The sequence below is a fragment of the Panthera pardus genome, unplaced genomic scaffold (assembly GCF_024362965.1).
Source record: "Panthera pardus isolate Hobbes unplaced genomic scaffold, ASM2436296v1 HiC_scaffold_2, whole genome shotgun sequence".
Classification (NCBI taxonomy): Eukaryota; Metazoa; Chordata; class Mammalia; order Carnivora; family Felidae; genus Panthera; species Panthera pardus.
In genome coordinates this window covers 144,306,069-144,331,426 of record NW_026526765.1, presented here as the reverse complement: position 1 = coordinate 144,331,426, position 25,358 = coordinate 144,306,069, and the positions used below count along the sequence as shown (strand labels likewise).

Sequence of the window (25,358 nt, the reverse complement as noted above, 5' to 3'; positions counted from 1 at the left end):
GCCCATCCTGTTTGAGTAACCTCTCATCCCCACCTCCTATTTGTTGGGGATTTTATCAAAAACTTTTGAAGGTCTGAGATTCTACCCTACTTGCAAGCTAACAAGTTCACTACCACAGTGTCGTGGATGCCAGCAGAGGACAGGAGACTTCTGGATTAGAAACAAAGGACTTATTCCGAACAGCACAAACAGTAGACATAGTAACAGCATTTGCTTGCACTGGATCCCCACGCCAATCTCCAAAGTTGCCAAAGGGTGACGTTAAGAGGGCCAGATGATACCTGTACAAACAGTGGATTGAGTTATAGAAGAGGAACTGGAATCTTTTATACTGGACACTAATCATGTCGGCCCATGTCCTGGAGGAAAAGAATATCTTCCATGGGTATAGATAAACCTATCTGTTGCTTTGGAGAGAAATACTCTCTATTTTCTGGGGCTGTTTTCTTATACAGGCTTGCTTAAAAAGATAGTCCGCAAAAATAGCAGTCTGTACCTCTGCTTATATTATATGCAGAAATGGCAGACCCATGGGGTCTCCTAAAAATTTTACTCTTAGCTCACTGGCAGTCACTGGTACTACTTGTGTTCTAATTCTTGGTGATTTCAGTATTCAGTATTCATGTGGTTAATTCTCCCAGTACCCTGGTGTCTTCAGACTAAGTATTCCCTTTCATTGAACTTTTGCCTTCTTCTGCACCTGGTGTTCATTTCTAGACCTTGTTTTTATCCAAACTGCCATTCTCCATAATCTCCATTTCAGTTTCCCCTCTGTCTACCACCTTTCTCCATATCGCAGTTTCTATTAATGCAATAATTCCTTGAGCCTGTTGGGACCTTCAGTCTTTTGAATCTTAGCTTTTTTTTTTTTTTTTTTTTTTTACTGTCCATCTTCCTGATGTCTTATATTCCTTACCCCGCTTCAATTCCATAGTCAGTCGTGATAAATCATAGTCTGGTATACACTTAGCTCCTTTGTATCCAGATGTCTGAATGTACTTGTAGAAAAAAAACAAACATAGCCATTCCACAGGTCTCACTTTTTTTTTCGAGAAAGAACAGAATATGGGTATATTTTTTAGAAATACAGAGGTATATATATGAGAAGAAAGATCTAAAAGAGTAAAAAGTGGTTTATTCCCCACTGAAAGTACCCATCAGGTGCCTAGTACAATAGAGTTCAGAATGGTGGATCCCTGGGGCACCTGGGTGCCTCCGTCAGTTAAGTGTCTGTCTCCGGCTAGGGCATGATCTCACAGTTCATGAATTCCAGCCCTGCTTTGGGCTCTGTGCTGACAGCTTGGAGCCTGGAGCCTGCTTCGGATTCTGTCTCTCCCTCTCTCTTCTCTCTCTCTCTCTCTCTCATCTCTCTCTCTCTCTCTCCCCCCCCTTCCCCTGCTTGCACTCTGTGTCTCTCTCCCTCTCAAAAATAAATAAACATTAAAAAAAATTTTTTTTAAAAAGAATGGTGGCTCCTCACCTGTATCCCCACTGAAAGCAGAAGTCAGTGCTGGAGTGGGGGCTAGACCCCACAGCTGCTCTTATTTTCATTTCATTTCATTTTTTTAATTTACATCCAAGTTAGTTAGCATATGGTGTGACAATGATTTCAGGAGTAGATTCCTTAGTGCCTCTTACCCATTTAGCCCACCCTCCCTCTCCCACATCCCCTCCAGCAACACTCAGTTTGTTCTCGATATTTATTAGTCTCTTATGTGTTGTACCCCCTCCCTGTTTTTATATTATTTTTGTTTCCCTTCCCTTACGTTCATCTGTTCTGTGTCTTAAAGTCCTCATGAGCGAAGTCATATGATACTTGTCTTTTCTCTGACTGACTAATTTCACTTAGCCTAATACCCTCCAGTTCCATCCACGTAGTTGCAAATGGCAAGATTTCATTCTTTTTGATCACCGAGTAATACTCCATTGTATCTGTGTACCACATCTTCTTTATCCATTCATCCATCGATGGACATTTGGGCTCTTTCCATACTTTGGCTATTGTTGATAGTGCTGCTATAAACATTGGGGTGCATGTGCCCCTTTGAAACAGCATACCTGTATCCCTTGGATAAATACCTAGTAGTGCAATTGCTGGATTGTAGGGTAGTTCTAATTTTAATTTTTTGCGGAACCTCCATACTGTTTTCCAGAGTAGCTTGCACCAGTTTGCATTCCCACCAGTAGTGCAAAAGGGTTCCTCTTTGTCCACATCCTCATCAACATCTGTTGTTGCCTGAGTTGTTAATGGTAGCCATTCTGACAGATGTGAGGTGGTATCTCATTGTGGTTTTGATTTCTGTTTCCTTGATGATGAGTGATGAGCATTTTTTATGTCTTACATGAAATTGTCTTACATTTTGTCTTACAAAATGTCTTACATTTTGAGTTTATTTTCGTGTATGGTGTAAGAAAGTGGTCCAGGTTCATTCTTCTGCATGTCGCTGTCCAGTTTTCCCAGCATCACTTGCTGAAGTGACTGTCTTGATTCCATTGGATATTTTTTCCTGCTTTGTCAAAGATTAGTTGGCCATATGTTTGTGGGTCCATTTCTGGGTTCTCTATTCTGTTCCACTGATCTGAGTGTCTGTTGTTGTGCCAGTACCATACTGTCTTGATGATTACAGTTTTGTAAGACAGCTTGAAGTCCGGGATTGTGATGCTTCCAGCTTTGTTTTTCTTTTTCAAGATTCCTTTGGCTATTCGGGGTCTTTTCTGGTTCCATACAAATTTTAGGATTGTTTGTTCTAGCTCTGTGAAGCTACAGGTCTCACTTTAAATTTTAAGTTTAAATTTATAAATTTAAATTTATGATCTCCAACCTCGGTGAGTCCTTAATGCTACCCAGTAATCATATTTCCCTGATCCCTCCATCTCCCAGACTCCTGGTCAACTGGTAGGTTCTCCTTTGTCAAAGCTCTGGCACTTCTGGCGTCTTGCTTCCTCCTTCACTGAGAGAACTGAAGCCATCAGAAGAGAACTTCCATAGACTCCACATCTGGGTCCATGCACTCTGCTTTCTCTCCTGTGAGGGAGGAACTCCCCATGCTCCTGCCTAAGACCAGCTCACCCACTTATGAAGCAGTCTCCTCCCCATGGCTCTAGCACTTCTCCCTCTCTCTCCTGAATCCTTTTCCCTCTCTCTCCCCAGTCATTCCCACCAGCTCTAGTACGTTCTCCCATCTTGAAAGAAGTCCTACCCCTACTTCCCCCTTCAGCCACTGCCCCCTGTCTTTCCCTCCCTTTCTGTCAGAATGCCTTAAACAAGGTGTCAGCACACACGGTTTCAGATTTTTCTTCTCTTCTTCACTCTTTTTAAACATACTCCATTCAGGTTTTCAGCTCTGTTGTTGCTAAATCCAGAGGTTCTCATCAGTCCTCCTTTATTTGATTAAGATTCTTTACTTGCCAACCTGGCTTCTGGGCCACTGCACTCACCTGCTTTTCACCTGCCCCTAGAGGTGCTTCATTTCAGTCGCCTGGTCTCTCTGACCTCTTCTTCAGCAAGTCCCGTAGGAGACACAGAATGTGACCACACACTATCTGCACGGCCACCACGCCGGTCCAGGCCTCCGTTGGCTCTTGCCTAGACTGTTAACATAGGTTCCTGATGTTCTTCCTGCTTCCACTGTCTTTTCTGTTTCATCTTTTCTTAGCAAAACAGCTGGCGATACTGTTGAAATAGGTCACCTCTTACATTCTGAATTCTCCGGTGGCTTTCCTTCTAGCTCCGAGTAAAATCCAGATTCCTTACGATTGACCCATGAGGCCCCACAGGCTCTGACTCCTCTCCCCGTACCCTTCTGCTTCTCTTACTTCATCTTCTCTCTTTCTCCCTTTTGCTCCAGCCCCTGTGGCCAGCTTGCTGTTTCTCAAATAACACCAGCCGTGCCTCCACCTCAGAACCTTTGTGTTTGTTCTTTTTTTTTTTCTTTTTTAATTTTTAAAAAATGTTTGCTTACTTATTTTGGGACAGAGCATGAGCAGGGGAGGGGCACAAGGAGTTTGCTAGAAAAATAAAATTTAGTTGCTACGTGCTAGTGATATTTTATTTTGTTTATTTTTATTTTTTTATCTGAGCACTGATTCCATTGGCGAAAGTCATGAAGCTGTGTATACACTTGAGATTTTTTGTACCTTTTGTTTGTGATAGTTAAAACTAACTCTGGCACAATAAACAAATGTAACTGCTACAAATAATTGTGCTGGAGTAAGATTATCGTGAAGGAGTGCTCTGAACATACATTTTCTTTCTCTTTCTTGGCCCCAGACAGGGCAAAAACATAGGGGCGTGGTGTAGGCACATGGTAGTCAATTGGAGAAAGCTGCATGTAAAAAGAAGTTTTTTTGTGCCAAATAAGTTTCATGGTTTTGCAGTCGGCACAAAGGGGGCATGCTTAGAGATCTAGTTAATATGATAGGGTAATGAGAAATTAACCAAAGCAGAAAACTTTGGCAGTAATTCTGAGTTCCAAAGCTTAAGAACAGTAAAAGTGGCCAGATTAAGGCTTTTGGTATCAAATATTGTTAATAATGGAAGAAAAAAAAAGGACAAGTGATAAATGGAGCATTTCATATGCCAAATTACTCTTGATCCATAATTTTCAAACTAGGTTTTGAGAAAGAGGTGGGTGTCTGAGTTCCATGAAGCCACAAAGTGATCATAGCAGACATTCTTGCTCTTTTTTTTTTTTCCCCATTTTTTAAAAATTTGTTTTTGAGAGAGAGCACAAGCAGGGGTGGGACAGAAAGAGGGGGAGACACAGAATCCAAAGCCGACTCGGCTGTCAGCACAGAGCCCTATGTGGGGCTCGAACCCACGAACTGTGAGATCATGACCTGAGCTGAAGTCCCACGGTCAACTGACTGAGCCACCCAGTAGCCCCTGCTCTTTCATTTTTTAATTGGTGGTGAAGAAATGATGCCTTTAAGATATATATGTTTGTAATATGAGGTAGAATAGAAATTTTTATAGTATTTAAAGCTGTAAGAGGAAACTTCAAAGAAATTTTGAGTTTGAGGTGAATATGCCTCACGAGCCCTTAGACAGCTACTTAATTTCCTCCTGGGGCCTCCGTGAGAAACGCTGCTAAGTTTTATTGTGTTTTGTTTTCCCAAAGGCTTTTCTAGTAAAGAAAAAAGAAGCAAACTTACTTATGTATGAATTAGGTAACAGTTAAGGGTTAATCAGAACCCAGTATTGCATTGCCTTTTAACTTTGTTCATTAACACATTTCTTGGTTTATCCCATATAGGTAGTAGTTAATTCATTACACTATTATTTCATAGAAACTTTGTGTTTTTTAGAAAATGATTTGTTAACATGAAACTGTGTTTTCTATTTCTCTCTCACTTGTCCACAACTGAAGGGAGTGGTAGACATACACAGTACATTCCAAAACACTTTTTTATTTCCTTGAGCTAGCTACTAATGTTACAAGAGGAAAAAAAGGAGAAAAGCAATCTGTTTCAAATTTACTCTGTAAGAGAAAGATTGCAGTTAAGAAAGACTAAAACAAATATGAATTTTCCTAGAGACCAATCAGAAGTATTTTATATTTGTGTCCTGGGATTTAAGCCATCATCATTATTTCTTTGTTTCTGTGACTGATCTTAATGGTTACGATAGTTTAGTGGTTATATCTCAGAAGAGAATTATATGGGGAGTTGTCAAAGAACAAATATCCTGCATCAAATCTGAAATAAATTCTATCACACCTTTCTGGAAAGTGGAAACTGGGTCTGTGTTTTGTAAGATATTTTAGCCATTACTGTTCAAATGTTGATAATTTCTCTTGATACTAGGTAAGACACAGAAAAGAAGATTTCAGGAGTATTGTGTCACTTAACTATTACTAATGTAGCTTAGAGCTGTTATTCTAAGAGAGTCCAATTGAGTTATCAAATGTTGATCTGTCATGTCATAAAAAAAAAGTTCTGTAACTTCCCTTACAGGGACAATTAAATTTACCGCTTACCACCAACATGTTGGAGGTTCTGTGGTTGCTGTCTTTCCCCTGTGATTACCAGGGATCGTTAAATACTTCAGAGGGAGTGCTGAGCATGCATGAGGCAGTCACTTTAAAAATGTTGGTTGAATGAACAAAGTTGGAAGGGAATAGCTTATAGCTTCTTCTGTTTCATGAAACAGCTAATCAGAAGCTTAGTTAGAGCTGATTTTCTTGCTTCGTCCATCCTCTCTCTAGCTTCAAGAAAGTCAAATGTAATGTTAAAAGTAGAAATGGAAAATTATAAATCAAGAGAGTTTAGATCAAAACTTCTTGGTCTTGTATATTCTTTAAAGAATTGATCAGGAAAACAAAACATCTATCTATCTATCTATCTATCTATCTATCTATCTATCTATCTATTTTATTTTATTTTATTATTATTTTTTAATTTTTTTAATGTTTATTTATTTTTGAGACAGAGAGAGACAGAGCATGAATGGGGGAGGGTCAGAGAGAGAGAGGGAGACTCAGAATCGGAAGCAGGCTCCAGGCTCTGAGCTGTCAGCACAGAGCCTGACGCGGGGCTCGAACTCACAGACTGTGAGATCATGACCTGAGCCGAAGTCAGACGCTTAACCAACTGAGCCACCCAGGCGCCCCTATCTATCTATTTTAAATAAGTTTATTGATTTATTTTGAGAGAGAGAGCCCAAGCAGGGGAGGGGCAGAGAGGGATGGGGGACAGAGGATCCCAAGCAGGCTCTGTGCTGATAGCAGACAGCCCAATGTGGGGTTCGAACTCATGAACTGTGAGACCATGACCTGAGCCGAAATCAGAAGCTTAACTGACTGAGCCCCCCAGATGTCCCAAACGTCATCATATAATTCAGAAACATGCTAGATTTTGCTTTTTTTTCAATGTTGAAAATGATACCATTTAAATGATCATTGGGAGCATGTATTTTTATGCAGAGGTTTTGTGTTTCTGAGGTATGCATATGCTGTCCCAGATTTGACTTTTTATCTTTTGTGAAATCTGAGAGAAGGCATCATCACTAAACTCCCTGTGGAATTTAGGCCACTGTATCACCAAATTGAGTACCATCAGCCTCTGTTTTCTTTTGTCTCTTTTTTTAATTCTTTGTAAGTAAGTTGGGGAAATGGTGATCCTTTTTGTTTCTGATACATACTATTTGAGTGTGATATTGACTGCCATATAAGCAAATTTCAGACTTGATACCTGGCTTTTTTTAGTCTTTCTGTTGTAGCATGTCTTCATTGGAAGCGTTAAAATATTTACAGAGTGAGAATGAGAGGTTCATTAAATATTGACAGTGGTTGGTTGAGTTATTTATAAGCAGTCATATTGTCCTCAATTAATTTATTATGCCAAGCTGATAATAAATGGAGGCATAAAAGTTCACTAGATAATTCCAAATTCTATTACAGTTTTCTGTACCGCATGTAGCAATTACCTCAGCATCAGGTCTTGTTTGGTTGTAGTCAGGACAAAATTGAGTATTAATGTTGCAGGATTTTCTACCTCAATACTCGGGATTCGTTGTCTTGCCACTTTGCAGGATGAAAGAGGTGGACAAAAATTGAGGAGCAGGCAAAAGTTATTAGAGTGCAAGAAAAGAAGAGTATTAGGAGAGCTCTCTTTACAGAGAGGGGGGCATTAGAAAATGAATACCCGGAACATAAGGCCAGGGTCCTTGTTTGATAAGGTTCTGATCAGCCCCCCTTCGTCCCTTCCCCCTAGTTCCTTCTCAGGTTCTACCCTTATTGGCTTGATAGCTCTAGGTGCTGGGTTGTCCATTCCTGATTGGCTCGACTCCATTGTGTGAGGGGTCAGACTGGTCGTACTGTCCCTCGTATAACATAAGTTTCATGGTTTACTTTTTTTAGTTAGGTACCTTGATTGTCAAATTCCTGAGGGGAACCTGAGGTGGGGAGTAGGTGGGCTCTGTTACATTCTTAAGAGGAACCTTACACCCAAGGGGGTTTGCTGTGGTTAGACACTCGTAGTACTGTTACAAAATATGTGTTTTTCCCCACCCAGGGACCTCAGGTCCTAACCTTTCCCTCTCTGCCTATTTTATCCTGTCCTTCCCTATTACACTAACAGCTGAACTTTTCTTTAGGTTAAAAAAGATGTTTGATCATACATGGTGTTATAATATGTATATAAACCAGAGCTCCATATGTAGCATTTGTTGTTGCTGTGGTACTGAACGTTAGACCGACTTTTGTGAAATTATTTTACTTATGGCTGCTGATGCTGATTGAGCTTGTCGTTTGATTTTAATAGACCTTGAATTTTTTCACCTGTATAAAGCATGCCTATTTAATTTACTTATTTATTCCTTCCTTCCTTCCTTCCTTCCTTCATCCATTTATATTTTAGAGAGGGAGAAAGTGTGTGTGCACACGAGTTGGAGGAGGGGCAGAGAGAGAGAGAGAGAGAGAGGGAGAGAGAAAGAGAGAAAGTCTTAAGCAGCCTCCACACTCAGCATGGAGCCAGATGTAGGGCTTGATCCCACAACGCTGGGATCATGACCTGAGCTGAAATCAAGAGTCATCAGATGCTCACCCAGGTGCCCCAAGGGTGCCTATTTTAATTTGCTGCCTATAAACTTCATGAGGTTGTTAGAAAGATCAGTGAATTAAAGCAAGCTAGTTATGGTTAACATCATTCAGCCTCTGCCCCTGTACTGGCTGTGTAACTTTGTGCAAGTTACTTAACCTCTTTGACCTTCATTGACCTCATCTACAAAATGGAGTGATAATAATAATGCCAACCTATAGAGTAGGTATAAGCATCAAAAAAGATACATGAAGCTTATGGCTAAATGACTGACGTGTAGTAGACAGTGGTTTTTAGCTAACTTTACCATTAAAGCGTATATTTATAAGGAAGGCATACAAAGTATTATTTGTATCCATTAGTATGCAAATTGAATTGGATAAGGAAGTTCTATTTTATCTTATTTTTATGAGAATTTGTTAATCTTTTTATCCTCTATGTTGTGTGCTTAGAATGAATTTTATATGGTGATAGAGTTAGCCACTAAGAAATTGACCTAATTGGAGGAACTTGTAAGTCAAGAATACTTAAGTGAAGAAAGATCCCGTGATCTTCCCTTTATCACATAGGAAATTGTGCTAGGTGGGTGCTGCTGGACATAGAATGGTATGCCAGTGGAAGCCTCACTGCCTACCACCCCGTGTCATTGTTCTCTTTTATTAGAAGGCTGTGCTTGAAAGCACCTTGTTAAGTAGCATACTGCATCAAATTTGGGCTCTCTAGGTTATTTTTAAGAATTATCTAGGAAGATCAGCTGACCAGCACTTAGGGACTTTGGGAAGTTGCAGCTCCCCTGGGCGGCGGGTGCCGGGAGATAAACCGCTGGTCCATGGGAGGATGAGTTCTGGTGCAGTTCCTCTTCTGACGAAAGAGGGAGCCCTGGCCCAGTTGGCTTATTTTGCCAGCAATCCAGAGTGATTACTTGGGATCATTTCAGGAAAATTTACACTTGCTACACCATACTTTAACCTGAGTATTAAAAGTTTCTGTTTTCAGTAAGATTCATTTCTCATATACATGTAAGAAACCAAAAAATGTTTCTATAAACAATTCGTTTTCTATCTTATTTTTACTGAGAAGTCTATTTCCCAAAATTGGAAATATATTCACTTTTCACTTATTTACACTGCTGCTTCGTGATAAATCTTGGTATTGAATTTGAAGATTCTTTTCTAATTTACCTGTTAACTTTTCAGCCACCCTCTAGGGAGGCATCATAGAGTCAGGTTGGTGTTTGGAGTCAAATGGCATGGATTTGAATACTGCCTCTTGCCATCTAACAGTTATATAACTTTGAGCAAATTACTTAACTGTATCCACTTATCCATTCCCAATTCTCTCGTCTGTAGGTGCTGATAGGCATACCTACCTTAACAACATTGTTGTAAGAATGAGAGCTAACGTGTATAGTTGGCATAGGGCCTAGAACATGGTAAATATGTTATTATGTAATTTCTAGTGGTGAAGAAAGTATTTAAAAAAAGTTTTTTAATGTTTATTTTTGAGAGAGAAAGTGTGAGTGGGGGAGGGGCAGAGAGAGAGAGAGGGCGACATAAGATCTGATGTGGGCTCCCTGCTGACAGCCGCGAGCCCGAAGTGGGGCTCAAACTCACCGTGAGATCATGACCTGAGCTGACATCGGACGCTCAGCCAACTGAGCCACTCAGGCACACCTGTAAAGAAAGTATTTTGGAACTCAGGTACTTAAAGTCAGAATTTTGGAACTAGAAAAAAATAAGATTTATTTTTTTCTCCTTTCAAAGTAGGTTTGAGAGAGAGAGAAAAACTCAACTTATCTTGGTGTTTTTCTTTGACTTAAGGTGAATTCCTGATTTGCCAGGGTAGGATGGTTGGTTTTCAGGGAGGAATTGGTAATACAGGAGGAGACTCATTAAGCTTGGGTTTTCAAATTTTCTTCTTCTTTAAAGTTTTCAAAAACATATGTTCAAATTATTTAATGCTTACAAAAGAGTGACAAGTACAATACAAAGAATTCTTGCATATCATACCTTCACCCAGATTCCCTAAATTTAACATCTTCTATAACCACAGTATAATGACTAAAATCGGGAAATCAACATTGATATAATACTATTATCTAATCTGCAGACCTCATTCAAAACTTGCCAGTTGTCCCGTTATTGTCATTTTTCTCATTCAGAGTTTAATTCAAGTCACGTACTGCATTTAGTTTTCACATCTCCTGAGTCTCCCTGACTCTGTAATAGTTCATCTTTGTCTTTCATGCATTCCAAGTCTTTCATATCTGGAGACTTTGAAGAGTACAAGCCCATTATTTTATAGAATATTCCTCAGTTTGAGTATACCACAGAAGTGCTGTTAACATCCTTTGCAGTGCATCGTATCAAGAGGGACAAGATCTCATTTTGTCTCACTATAATATTTATTCCGACCCCTTGGTTAAGACCGTGCCTGCCAGGTTCGTCTACTGTAAACTTCTGTTATCTCTTTGTGCTTGAAAGTATCTTATGGGGAATAATTTTGAGATGATGTAAATATCCTTTATCTAATCATCTTTTTGGTCATTACTTTCAGTTTGTATCAATGATTCTTGCCTGAAGAATTAGTGTTGTGGCGTTTGCCAAATGGTGATTTTCCAGTATGCCCTCTGTATTGACTAGTTAAAATTATATAAGGAAAATCTTTCTAGGTTTGCATTTATTTTATTTTGTTCTAAGTCATATCAATTGTACCATATACATGGAAGAACATTTTTTAATTATATGTGGGAGAATATTTTTCAAGATCAGATATGATTTTTAGATCAGCTTTTGCTTGTAAGTTTAAATATAATTTTAATAATCTCACGAGTTGCTTTTGTGCACAGAAGGAAATGATTCAGAGGCTATTTTCATTTTCAAAATTAGTATTTTGGGCACCTGGGTGGCTCAGTTGGTTGATTGTCCAACTTTGGCTCAGGTCTATGAGTTTGTGAGGTTGGCTCACAGTTTGTGAATTTGAGCCCTGCCTCAGGCTTTCTGCTGTCAGCATGGAGTCTGCTTAGAATCCTCTGTCCCTCTGTCTCTGCCCCTCCCCTGCTTGTGTGCGTATACACTCTTTCTCTCTCTCTCTTAAAAATAAACATTAAAAAAACCAAAATTAATATTTGGTTGAAAACCCTAGTTCTTCCTTAGACTTCTAAATCCAACATACAAATCATATTAAGTCATTTTAATGGAAGGGCTCCAATATAATTAAGTTTCCTATGGTACAAGAAGTCCGCTTTGCACAATTCTGTGTTCATGTGGGTGGTAGAAGTATTGAAAGTTAGTTTTTGCTTTATACTATTCTGTATTTTCCAAATTTTCTAAGTAACTACTTACTACATTAAAATCAAGTACTATTTCCTGTTGTTGGAGGCAGTATGCCTAGTGAATAAGAATTTGGGTTCTGCAGTGAGACTTTCTTCTACTTACCCGGGTTAGTAGTTAGTTGACTTTTTGCTAATCTAGAACCTTTCTTGCTGTAAGTGGCCGATAATAAAAGTATCTGCCTTATGACTTACCATGAAGGAGTAAATAAAATAATATATTTAAAGCGCCTGGAACCATAGCAATGACATAATAACATGTACTCAATAGATTTTGGCTATTATCATTAACCTTTTTTTTTTTTTTTTTAAGAAAAACAGAAATAAGTCACATAGAAAGAATCCTTGATGTGAACTCTTTTAGAATCATTTTGATGTGAGAGTAGAAGACAGATTGCCCTCTCATCAACTTTTAATTTTTACATGCTGAGGTTGAGAGTTTAATCTGTGTAAAGTACTGGTACGAGGTAAATGCACAATAAATGGCTCTGTTTTTACTAAGACTGTCCTCATCGGCATGTTAGCGTCCAGGTCAGGTTTGGTGGAAATTCGGTCCAGAACCCAGTCATATTCCAAGTTGAGTGCCATTTACACACCTTAAGCACCGTATTTTGAAGATCCTGAATCTCCATGCAGTAGTACGTACTGGAGAGTGTCCCTAGGCTGTATTCATCGTGTTCTTCAAAGGCCATTGATCTGGTTTTAAGTTCAGTTTGCCTTCCCCAGCTCTTCTGGTACATTTTTTTTTTTAATGTTTTTATTTATTTATTATTGATACAGAAAGACAGAGCATGAGCAGGAGAGGGGCAGAGAGAGAGGGAGACACAGAATCCAAAGCAGGCTTCAGGCTCTAAGCTGTCAGCACAGAGCCCGACGCAAGGCTCGAACTCATGGAGTGTGAGATCATGACCTGAGCTGAAGTTGGATGCTCAGCCAACTGAGCCACCCAGGCGCCCCTCTTCTGGTACATTTTTAGTGGCGTTTTTTTGATTCTTGGCTTGAGCTAAACCAGTATCTCTAGAACATCTTGCTGCTGACTAAAAACAATTTTTTTTTTAGATATCTTTCCATATTATTAGTATTCTTAAATTTGTGCCTCCTATTTTGGGGTTTAACACTTTTTCTATCTTATGATATGTCTATTTAACATTTACATATTTCACTTAATGTTATAGATTTCCTGCTGAAATCTGATAGAAATCCTCAAACTCAGAAAAAAAAAATTATATTTTACCTAAAAACAAAACTCTAAAGGGAGGGTGGGGGGCTCCTGGGTGACTCAATTAGTTAAGTGTCTGACTTCAGCTCAGGTCATGATCTTATGGTCTATGAGTTTGAGCCCCTCGTCAGGCTCTGCTGACAGCTCAGAGCCTGGAGTCTGCTTTGGATTCTGTGACTCCTTCTCTCTCTGCCTCTCCCCCCCACACACTCTGTCTCTTAAAAAATATATATTTTTTTAAATAAAGTGGGGGGGGGGTGGGTCTGCCACGTAAGTGATACTGCTTAAGGATATTTTGTGGCTTCTGTTTTACCTAAGGCATATTTTTATTTCTCCATATTATATACTGTATATTATATACTGTATATTATATATACATATATTATGTATTATATATACATATATTATGTATACATATATATTATATACTGTATATTATAATACTAGCCAACATACATATTCTTGAAGGGAGACATTGTTCTAAGCCCTTTATGTGTATTCATTTTTTTTTAATGTTTTATTTTATTTTTGAGAGACAGCACAAGTGGGGTAGCGGCAGAGAGAGAAGGAGACACAGAATTTGAAGCAGGCTCCAGGCTCTGAGCTGTCAGCACAGAGCCTGATGCGGGGCTCGAACTCGAGCTGTGAGATCATGACCTGAGCCGAAGTTGGACGCTTAACTGACTGAGCCACCCAGGTGCCCCGATTTTTGATTGTTTTATGTGCTTGAATTCTCTCATGAGAGTCTCAACTTAATACCCTGCTTATGTATTCCCAAGATAGCTTCAACTTGATTTCTTTGGCCTTTGTCCTCCAAGAGTTCATTTTCTTGTCACTGAGTGTGGCTTTATTTTCATCAATATATGTTTAATTTTTTTTTTAATGTTTATTTTTGAGAGAGGGAGAGACAGAGACAGAGCATGAGTGGGGGAGGGGCAGAGAGAGAGAGAGGGAGACAGAATCTGAAGGCAGGTTCCAGGCTCTGAGCTGTCAGCACTGAGCCGATGGGGGGCTCAAATTCACAGACTGTGATATCATGACCTGAGCCAAAGTTGGATGCTTAACCTCCTGAGCCCCCCAGGCGCCCCTATATATATTCATCACTAAAACGACTGTATGGCAAAGGTACCATTATTATGTCCAGATGAAGAAACTGAGATTTAGAGTTAAATAACTTGCCCTAGATTTCATAGAGGCTAAGCTGGAATTTTAATAGAGACATGCTTGCCAAAGCTTATGCTCTTACGTTCTAAGCACTGTTAAATACTAAGCTGCCTCATAACAGATTCCGGTTACCTTTGTGGCCTAGACCCAGGTTTGTAATTAAAGATAAAGGAAACAGAAGAAAATTTTGTTACAAGGGCACTGGGAAGGGAGAGTATTTCTATGTGGATGTGAATCTGTTTTTTTTGTTTCTTTTTGGAAAATTAGATAATTATTAAAATGCGGGAAAACTTAAAATATGATTCTCTTAGTAAATTAATATTTTCCCCATTAACCTTTGAATTTTTGGAGGGCAGAGATTATTGAGTTGCTGCTTAGTAGATAACCGTTCTATTTAAATTGACCTTAAAACTTGTATCATTTTTATTTTTTTATTTGTATTATTTTTGTTAAGCTTATTTATTTTGAGAGAGAAAGAGAGAGAGAAGGAAGTGGGAGAGGGACAGAGAGAGAGGGAGAAAGAATCCCAAGCAGATTCCACCATGGCAGCACGGAGCCTGACGTGGGGCTCGATCTCTTGAACCGTGAGATCATGACCTGAGCCAAAATCGAGAGTCAGACACAAATGACTGAGCCACCTAGGCACCCCAACATTTTTATCATTTTGAAAATGAAACATAAAAGTGGTGCCTGGGCTCAGTTGGTTAAGTGTGTGGCTTGATTTCAGCCCAGATCATGATCTCACGGTTTGAGAGGTCCAGCCCTGCATTGGGCTCTGCGCTGACAGCGCAGAACCTGCTTGGTCTCCTCTCTCTGCCCTTCCCCCACTTGTGCTCACTTTCTCCCTCTTCCTCTATCTCAAATAAGCTTAAAAAAAAATGAAACGTAAGAGAGTGGTATTTACCATGTCACTTTTAGTACTTTGTTCTTTTTATCTATTTCCTTGTGAAATATAATGCAGTCACAACTTTGTTACTATTTTTTGTTCTGGCTAGAACCCCAAAGGCCCATTAATTCGTTGTTCTTAATTTCTTTACTTCAGTTTGTAGATTATTAGTTTTGTCTTGGCCTTGTCCATATGACACATCAGTGTGTGTATCTATATACAAAGCTCCAGATTTCTAACTATATTAAGAATTTTTGCTAAATCAAAATAAAATTAATGGAAACTTTTTTCTAAGATTTATTTTTTAAGTAATCTCTACACACAACATGGTGCTCAAACTCGCAACCCCAAAGAGTCGCGTGCTCTATGACTGAACCAGCCAGGCACCCAGTGGAAGAGGGTTTTTTTGAAGAGGGTTTTTGATTTGTTTAGACCAGACGTAGCATTTAAATGTCTTAAATCTTAATAATTCTTTTCCTAAATTAAGAACCTGTAGTTATAATGACATTGTACTGCAGAACACTTTTTTTTGTATTTATATTTTTCAAAGGTGGTATTGTTCTGGTTTAAATATAGGCAACATTTTTCTTTCTATATTAATAAGCATATCACAAAGGCCTGCCAGCCTCAGCAGGTAGTCACCTTGCTTTTATATCAGTGTTTACCTGCAGAATTAGACTTTTCTATTTCTGTTTCAATTTTATAATCCTTGCATGTTTTGAACAGCCAGATGAACAGTACTGGTTTCCTTTTATTAGATGTGTTACGCACTTTATCAAAATTATCGAGCTAGATCTGTGAGGTAATCCAAAAAGGTAGGTAGTTTTATCACTGTTTTCTATGAGGTTTGGGGGAGTAAGTGATGCTGAAGCTCACATAGCAAGGTAGCAACCGAGTTGGTTTCCTCACCACTAGACCCTACTGTCTCTTTGACAGGCCATAATTTTTTGCTACTCCATGGTTTGCCACTGGCTCACTTAAAGCTACCAGGAAAATTGTTTTCACTTTGCCCAACATAGTCTGCACATTGATTCAGTGGGTTCCACTGATCTTTTATAAGTGTACATAAATGGAGGGAAAGTATTTAGACAGCATTTTCACCAGGATAGTCATCTTCTGATGGCTAAAAACCAATGGCTTATAGTATATGGGTAATGAAACCAGGTAATTTGGAAAAAGTAAGCATGGAAAAATAAAGACATATTAGAAACTTTTGACTCTGATGGGTAGGTCTAATAATGATTTTATTTATTATTTTTTTAATTTTTAGTAGGCTCCACACTCACTTGGGGCTTGAACTCACGACTCTGAGATGAAGAGTCGCATGCTTTACCAACTGAGCGAGGCATCCCTAATAATGATTTTAAATTAAAGAAGATTAAATTCAACCACGCCATACACAAAAATCTCCACTAGATTTAGTCGAAACATGAAAGATAAAACAGTAAAGCTTTTGTTTTCTTCTGGGAGAATATCTTCTTGATGTTACTGTAGGCTAAGATTTCTTAAATTGGACATAAAAAAAAGATTAACCTTAGAGACTGATAAATTGGAAAATATTGAAAGTGAAAACTTCCAAGAACGTTGGTAGAATAAAAAGGCAAGCCACAGAGTGGGAGAAGATATCTGTAATATGTATAGATGACAAGACTGTATCTAGGATAATTTAAGAATTTTTAGACACTAGCAAGAAAGACCGATACAAAAATGAGCAGAAATCTTGAACAGACATCACAAAGAAAGATATCTAAATGGCTGATAAATATGAAACAGCGCTCAGTGTCATTACAGCTATCAGGGAAATACAAATTGATGTTACAATGACTTACTGCCACATATCCATGAGATTGGTTAAAATTAAAAGATGGACAACATAATGCTCTGACAAGGGTGTGTGATTGTGGGAACTCTCATATACTGCTCTTTGGGGTATCCAGCTTTAGAATTGCTTTGGAAGTCTGTTTGAAGCCGTCTGCTACCCTGTGACCCCACAGTTCATCTGTGTGTGTGCACTCAGTGGGTATGTGTGCATCCATTCAGTAATAGACACGAATAAGAATATTCCTAGTAGTGCTAACTATAATGGCTCCATACTGGAAACAACCCAAACTGTCAACAGCGAAATGGATAAATACTTTCATGCAATGGCATACAGTAGATGAGAATGAATGAGCTATTAGGTAATAGTTGAATCTCACAAAAATATTGATGAATAAAAGGCACCACTCACAAAAGATTGCATACTGTGTGATCTCATATAATATAGTTCAGAAATAGGCAAAACGGATCTGTTGTATTAGAAAGAAAGTGGTTACCTTTAATGGTGATGGTGACTTACTGAAGTATGAGAGGCTTCTGCAGTGCAGGTAATATTTCAACACCTGATTTGGGTGTTGGTTACACAGGTATGTTTACTTTGTGAAAATTCATCAGGTTATATACATTGTTGTGATTTGTGTGCTTCTGTGTATGTATGTTATGCTTCAGGAAAAATTTCCTGGAGCTGGGGAGCAGAAGTGAAATGGCTTTACATACTATAACTTATTTAATTATGATGTTATAAATTGGAATTCAGATCATTTCCAACTTAAAGGTACGGTTTCAGAAGTAATATTTTCTACTTTATCAATGGGAAAAGTTTGTTTCTTCTTCTCACATTCTTCTAAGAAGTTCAAGTTTGTTAAGCTTGTTCAACTCTTTGTTCAAGCAGCGTTATCCCATTCAGTGCTTATAAGCAAGAATCTGCTATAAAAAGAAGGAAAATGAATCTGAATTAATTTCAAGTAGAGTGAATAAAGTCATTCCAGGTATCATGTCACTAAGACCTTGAGGAGAAATTAAGATAAAGTTGGGAGGTTGAGTGGATATTCTTTGTTTCCTACCTACCTCAAAAAATTGAAATTAACTGGAAACTTTGAGGCTGACCCCTGTATGCCCCCACAGTTGGTCATCTGAATAATTTGCATTCTCAAAAATGAAATTGTCGAGTAAAATTGCATGTTCTTTGTTACTTATAGACCTCTTACTTCTAGTGACTTTGGTCTAAGCCAGGGGCCAATAAACTACAGCAGGTCAAGTCCAGCTTGCTACACCTTTTTGTAAAGTTTTGTTGGAGCAGAGCCATGCTCATTAAAACAGTTTTTTTTTTTTTTAATGTTTATTTATTTTGAGAGACGAGTATGAGCGGGGGGGGGGGGGGCAGAGAGAGAGGGAGACACAGAATCTGAAGCAGACTCTTGTTAGCACAGAGCCCTACAGGGGGCTCGAACTCATGAGCCATGAGATCATGACCTGAGCCGAAGTCTGACACTTAACCAACTGAGCCAGCCAGGCACCCCCATGCTCATTGTTTATATATCTATATAGTTGCTTTTTGTTGCACCATATGGCCCACAAAGCTAAAATATTCATTCTGTGGTCCTTTGTGGAGAAAGTTTGCCAACTCTTGGTCTGAGAGATATTGATTATAGTCCTACAGTTCCTTGTTTGTAATGTTTCACCTATCTTACCATCTGCATGGATGGAAGGAACCTTGGGTTAGAGATCTGTGTAAATTGGCCTGAGATATGAGTAGTTTAGCAAGACGCCTGCTGTTTGCATTTTACTCCTTGTCCTATAGGATCACCTGTGAATAAAGTAACCATACGTTTCCATTTGGGAGTAAGTCCTTCTTTATATCTTTCGTTCCAGGCTGTTAAGAAATTATGATAACATTGCATTCTGTTATAGCTTAATAATCATAAAATTTTAGCTGCTCCTTTTTACTCCTCATGCCCCCAGTTTGTATGATAAATTTTGTGGTCATCCTGTCTGTGACAGTAACCTTTGAGAAGGGTGGTGGGAATAGAGATAGAAACAGAGTGACAGCCTATCCAAGGGAATTTAAGAAATTAATTTTCGAAAGTTTGTGTCTAAGGTCTTCAAGACCATCTCATTGATTTGCTAGGATTCACAGGACTCCAAAGTTGCTGTGCTCATGGTTAGGGTTTAGTACAGTGGTAAGAAACAGGAAAAGCACATGAGGGGATGTCTGGAGAAAACCAGGCACAAGCTTCGATGTGTCCCTTCCCACTGTAGTCACACAAGATATGTTTTAATTCCCCCAGAAATAGTATGTGTAAAGTGTTCGCAATCAGGGACAGTCACTCCTAGCCTGTGTGTCAGGATTTTTGTTGGGGGTCAGTCACATAGGCATGTGGCACCATTGTGACTTGACCTTGCTTACTTAAGCTCTAGAACCTCAGAGGTAAGGAGTTGTTCATCATAAATCACATTGTTAGCATAAACTGTTCATTCAGACTGGTATACAGTGCAGCCCAAGGACTCAGGCATGCCAGAACATACTTATCAGAACTTTGCAGGGGCTCAGAGCTCAGTTCCCAGGAGCTAGTCAAGGGCTAGTCTGGTAAACAGGCCATTTTGAGGGATGTGTAGGTTGTGAGCCTCACAGTCCTGTTGCGTTAACCCTTTCCCCCGCAAGGCCCTACAAGGTATTCAAACCAGAGCTTGAACTCAGGTAAGTCTGATTCCAAAGTCTTTTTTGCTTTTTCCATAGATAATTTTGAGTGATCTTTTATCCTGAATTAATTGCTTATTACCAACTGGATGCATTAGATGTGGTAGACTTGGACTATGTCCATCTATCATGATAAATCTTTCCAGTAAGTTTTCTTTTTTCCTCACATGAAGATAGGGAGCCTGATCTGATTATTTTTTTCAACGCTTTTTAAAGTAATGGTGCTAAGAATTTCTAGTTTTAGTTATTTTCAGCAAAGTTTATTTTGTTTTGTATGTTAATGTATTGAAACATAGTTATGAGGAATAGCGTGTAATTATTCCTGTTGCACTTAATGCAGTATTTAATTTAAAACAAATGTGATAGCGGAGTTTAGAAAAGTGTTTGTTCACAATTAAGAATTGTCTCCTTTGTAGATGGTAGGTTTGAATGAATTTATACAGTTCTCAAGAGCTCTTAACCTTTTTTTCTTTTCTTTTTCTTCAGGTGTTTGTGGAAACGTTAGACAAGTGTTTTGAAAATGTCTGTGAACTGGATTTAATTTTCCATGTAGACAAGGTACTCTTTCTTATTGTTAAATCTTCTGAGCTCTGTATCTAAGAAAAATGTTATTTTGTATTTGTCAAAGTAAAAATGGATTTAGTGAATAATACTATTTTTATTCCTTATTTATTTAGTGTAACTAATAAATTATGTTTACTATGAACCAGGCACTGCGCTTGGTGCTGAAGATTCAGACCCTGGCCAGAGGAATCCACATCTAGAGGAGGAGACTGTGGCATTAATTAAGTAGCAGTGTGTTGAGTGTTAATGGAAACACAGCTGTCCCACCTGCCTCTGCCCAGGGGGATGTGAGTGGAGGAGATTACATTAAAGTTGGATTTTTAAGGATTAGTAGATATTTCACTGACTGAAGTGGAGAGGATGGCTCTGGAGGCAGAGATATAAAATACAGGCCTTTGGTGTGTGTGTTGTGGGGGGTGGGGGTGGGGTGGTATTGATTGAGAGGCCTAATTTAAGTGTCTTCAGTGCACGGATTTTGGACTTTGTTCTGACACACTTTAATTTTTTAAATAAAAATATGTATTGGCATTTATTGTTGCCTTGTTTGTACATTGGTTTTTGTTTTGTTTTGATTTGGCAAGATCAGTTTTTTCTACATTACGAAGATTGGATTGGATTGGATTGGTGGTAGGTGGGAGATTAAAGGCAGGGAAATCCGCTAGAAATCTTTTTGAGGAGTTCCAGAAAGAAGAGAAGTAAGACAGTACAGTAGGGATGCAGGAGGGTGAATTGATAAGACATCATGGTCTGCTAAAAAGCTCCACTTACCTATAGATTCCATACATGAGAGGAGGGAAGGATTGCTGAACTTTGTAGCCAGTATTTATTACCTGGTGCTGGTGATAGGGAATTTGGGAGGAAGAGAGTACACTTTTACCACACACAGGTTTTTTTCTTTATTAAGCTTATATAATGTAACAAGGTTTTTTGTTTTGTTTTGGTTTGGTTTTAGTGTTTGTTTCTTTTTGAAAGAGACAGAGTGCGAGTTGGGGGAGGGGCAGAGAGAGGGGAAACAGAATCCAAAGCTCACCACTGAGCCACACAGGCCTCAGTAACAAGTTGTTTTGAATAATTAATCCATTGAATAAAATAGTCTGAAATAATATGCTGAAAATTTTAGCAGAAAAGGTGATTTTTAAAAATCAGCTTTATCGAGGTATAATTTACACACACCAAAATTCAGTTTAAAAATTTTTTTTATTTATTCTTTTTAACATTTATTTATTTTTGAGAGAGAGAGACAGAGCATGAGCTGGGGAGGGGCAGAGAGAGAGGGAAACACCGAATCTGAAACAGGCTCCAGGTTCCATGCTGACAGCACAGAGCCAGAAGTGGGGCTCAAACCGACAAACTGCAAGATTGTGACCTGAGCCAAAGTCGAACACTCAACCAACTGAGCCATCCAGGCGCCCCCAAAATTCGGCAGTTTTAAGCATACAGTTAGTTAGTCCCAGAAGATGTATATAGTTATGTGACTGCTACCACATTCAAGATAACAGCACAACGAAGGAATGCATTTTATTATTTCTGAATAATCAAAGAATACTTTTATTATTAGCCAGTTTTCTTGGTCATATTTCTTATTTACTAAATGACTTGATTTTGGGCAGAAGACTTAAACTTGATATTTTTAAGAGTCAGTTTTTAGTTTTTCTCTAATTACGGTACCTTGCACTTTTTCACAATTACAAAGGCTTCTGTTATTTTTAGGCATTAGGGTTTGCAATATTCAAAATTATGTTTTGGTACATGATTAAAATGCTTAAATATGATTAAAATGCTTAAAAAAGACTGTTCAAAATCATTAGTTTGTGTAATACATCTAGCAGTTTAAGAAAATTGAGGAATCTCTTAGAAACATTGTAGTAAGAGTAAAGTTCTCATGTTTGTACTAGAGAATAAAAGAGATCTGTAAGAGGGAAATTAAGCTCCACTTATCTACAGATTCCGTACATGGCACACAATGTTTTTAAAATTTCCTCTTTTTTTTAATGTTTATTTTTGAGAGAGAGAAACAGAGCGCAAGGGGGGGAGGGGCAGAGAGAGAGGGAGACACAGAATCTGAAGCAGGCTCCAGGCTCCGAGCTGTCAGCCCAGAGCCCATCTTGGGGCTTGAACTCACGAATCGTGAGATCATGACCTGAGCCGAAGTCGATGATCAACCAACTGAGCCACCCAGGCGCCCCTTAAAACTTCTAATTTACATTGCTTGATATACATTCACTTAAGAAAAATCAGAAAATACAGATAAGTGGAAAATAAGTAGAAGCCATTCAATTTCAGAGGTTGCCTTATGTTAAAAGAAAAGCTGAGGCATATTAAGAGTTTTATCAGGGGCTCCTGGGTGGCTCAGTCGGTTGGGCGTCCGACTCCGGCTCAGGTCATGATCTCGCGGTCCATGAGTTCGAGCCCCGCATCGGGCTCTGTGCTGACAGCTCAGAGCCTGGAGCCTGTTTCAGATTCTGTGTCTCCCTCTCTCTCTGACCTTCCCCCATTCATGCTCTGTCTCTCTCTGTCTCAAAAATGAATAAATGTAAAAAAAAAAATTAAAAAAAAAAAGAGTTTTATCAGTTTATTTGAACAATACTGATTCAAATTGGGCGGTGCCAAACCAGGGATGTTTAGGAGTATTCCAACAGGAGCGAGGGGAGAGGCTTCTATACAGAAAAGGCGGAAGCAAAGCAAGGGAATTAACTGACCGATTATAACTCAAGCAGTTGTATTATTTGAAAAAGTCGAGTTTGCTGTGATTGGTTGTCTTTAGGCTTTGATTTCTTAACCTTGAGACATTTACAGGCTTAGGTTTCAGTTTGCTTACTTAGGCTGTTAGATATTAGAACCACCTCACTCTAATTGTTTAATGAACATTAGTGTTAACATTTTAGAGTGTTAGAGTTCTAGATTGTTTTGTACAAGTAAGTACAGAAACAAATACATCTTTTTTTTTTAATTTCTTTTTTAACGTTTATTTATTTTTGAGACAGAGAGACAGAGCATGAACGGGGAGGGTCAGAGAGAGGGAGACACAGAATCCAAAACAGGCTCCAGGCTCTGAGCCATCAGCACAGAGCCTGACGCAGGGTTTGAACTCACGAACCGCGAGATCATGACCTGAGCCGAAGTCGGCCGCTTAACCGACAGAGCCACCCAGGCGCCCCAACAAATACGTCAACAAGACCAACACAAATGGAATCCTGCAGTATATAGTATGTGTAGCCTATACCTTTGTACAACAGTGTATCACTATTTTAGAACCTGCCAAAATTAACTAGATCTGTTCTTTCTGGGCTAAGCTCTTGTTTTAATTTTTTTCAGTGCAATGAGATAAAAGCTTCAGGATAGCAGGACCTTTGCTATCCCTCCCTTCTCTGTCTAAAACAATGCTAGTCTTGTTTTGAGCCCTTCTATGAAAGTAGGATTGTTTTCAACTCTTAAGCAGCCCTGGACCTTCCCCAGCCAGGGATCTCCTAACCAGCTCAGCTCATTTTTTCTTAGGGGCAGGTACAAAATTTTGCATGCAGCCCTCAGCCTCCTTTTGGACCACAGCTGGTTCAGTGAAAGGGGGAAGTTGTAAAGATTACCCCTTCTGTTTTCAATCGGGATGGGCTAGTTTATGCTACAGTTTAAGAAATAGCAGAATACCTCTCATTCATGCAGTATGTTTATCTTGTTCCATATACCTTAATTCTGGGATCCACGGTAACAAAGCTGTCACTGTCCGGAGTATTGTCAGTTTCTATGTCAGAGAGAAGAGCTTTTGTGGGCAAATTTATCTGCTTTTCAGAGTGTCACAGGTGATAGCTTTACCAAATGTTTTGCTACTGCATACATCGATCACTCATTTTCTAGCCTCAGTATACCACTTTCCATGTGGCCCAATGCCCAGCCCTTAAGCTAGTGTCTTTTCCTTTACTGTCTTTATTGTATCTTATTATGAATCTTTAAGTACTTATTTCTGTATCAGCCACATAAACTAACATTGTAGACACCCTGAGGTAGAGATAGCCCCCCGCTACCCAGAATTGGTCTGGATGTGAAGACTAAAGATGGCACACACACACACACCAAGACGTTCTGATCTGAAAGTTTCTCGCTCACATAGGAAGGTTTTACAAGTAATAGTAAAGTCATTTATTTGATTAAGATAAAATAGAAATCATAATCATTATTATAAACAGTAGAATCTTTGGTTTAAAAGAGGAGGGGGAGAATATAAGTAAAATTTGATCAAACCAACCAACTTTGTGATGAAAAATGAAAGTAACTTAAATGAAATTTTAAAGTAGATATTTAGTACACTAAGTGTGAACTAAATGAATTAAAAGACAGAGATGATGGGTTTAAAAGGTACAGTTTGTATAGGAAAGGCAGGTAAATTCTTGACCAGTTTTCATAACCATTTGGTTCCCTAATACCCACCAAAAATGATTGTTTGTTTGTTTGTTTCTTTCTTTTTCTTTTAAGTACCCTGTAATGTAGGACTTTGAACAGAATTTGTTTTATTTTTTTATTTATTTTTTTCTAACGTTTATTTATTTTTGAGGAGGGGCAGAGAGAGGGAGACACAGAATCTGAAACAGGCTCCAGGCTCTGAGCTGTCCGCACAGAGCCCGACGTAGGGCTCGAACTCACAGCCCACGAGATCACGACCTGAGCCAAAGTTGGACGCTTAACCGACTGAGCCACCCAGGCGCCCCAGAATTGATTTGTTTTAATCCACTGGAGATATTACTTTTTTGGATGCTCAGATTGCCCTGTCTTGACCCATGGGAGCCCCTTCAGGTCGTCTTCTGGGTCCTTTTGCCGTTCCCTCCTCTCCATGGACTCTGATAGCTGTTTTGTGTTCTGCAACAACTAGATGTTACAGACTCGCTTTCTTCATTTCTTCCTCTATAGACATATTGTCAGCCATTGCATGTAGGAGCCCTGATTCCTTTTAGTGGGAAATGGTGTATGGAAACCACAGTCTGAAGGTGCTCATAATTATGAGGCTGGTCATTGTTTCTAGGCCTTTTCTATGGAGAGAGCATGTTTTCTGCCCAGCCCTTGAGTCACCTATTTCTTCAAGGAACCCTGGTTCCTTTTAGGGGACAGTGATATTTAGAAATGACAGTCTTGGCATCATGTAACTCCTGGTTCT

General features: G+C 39.0%; 1 protein-coding gene across 5 annotated transcripts in view; it reads left to right on the top strand.

Annotated features, from left to right (window-relative positions):
• AP3S1 (adaptor related protein complex 3 subunit sigma 1) overlaps window positions 1-25,358 on the top strand; it is a 72,110-nt gene that overhangs the window by 27,407 nt on the left and 19,345 nt on the right. For 3 of the 5 annotated variants that reach the window (XR_008423926.1, XM_019469608.2, XM_019469610.2), the window contains exon 4: window positions 20,141-20,212. The exons of the other annotated variants lie outside the window; for them this stretch is intronic. Coding sequence is in view for 2 of the 3 variants with exons in the window: in XM_019469608.2 (XP_019325153.1) it covers window positions 20,141-20,212 (72 nt within the window). In the remaining variant the exon portion in view is untranslated. The remainder of the gene's footprint in view (window positions 1-20,140; window positions 20,213-25,358) is intronic. 5 annotated transcript variants of the gene reach the window in all.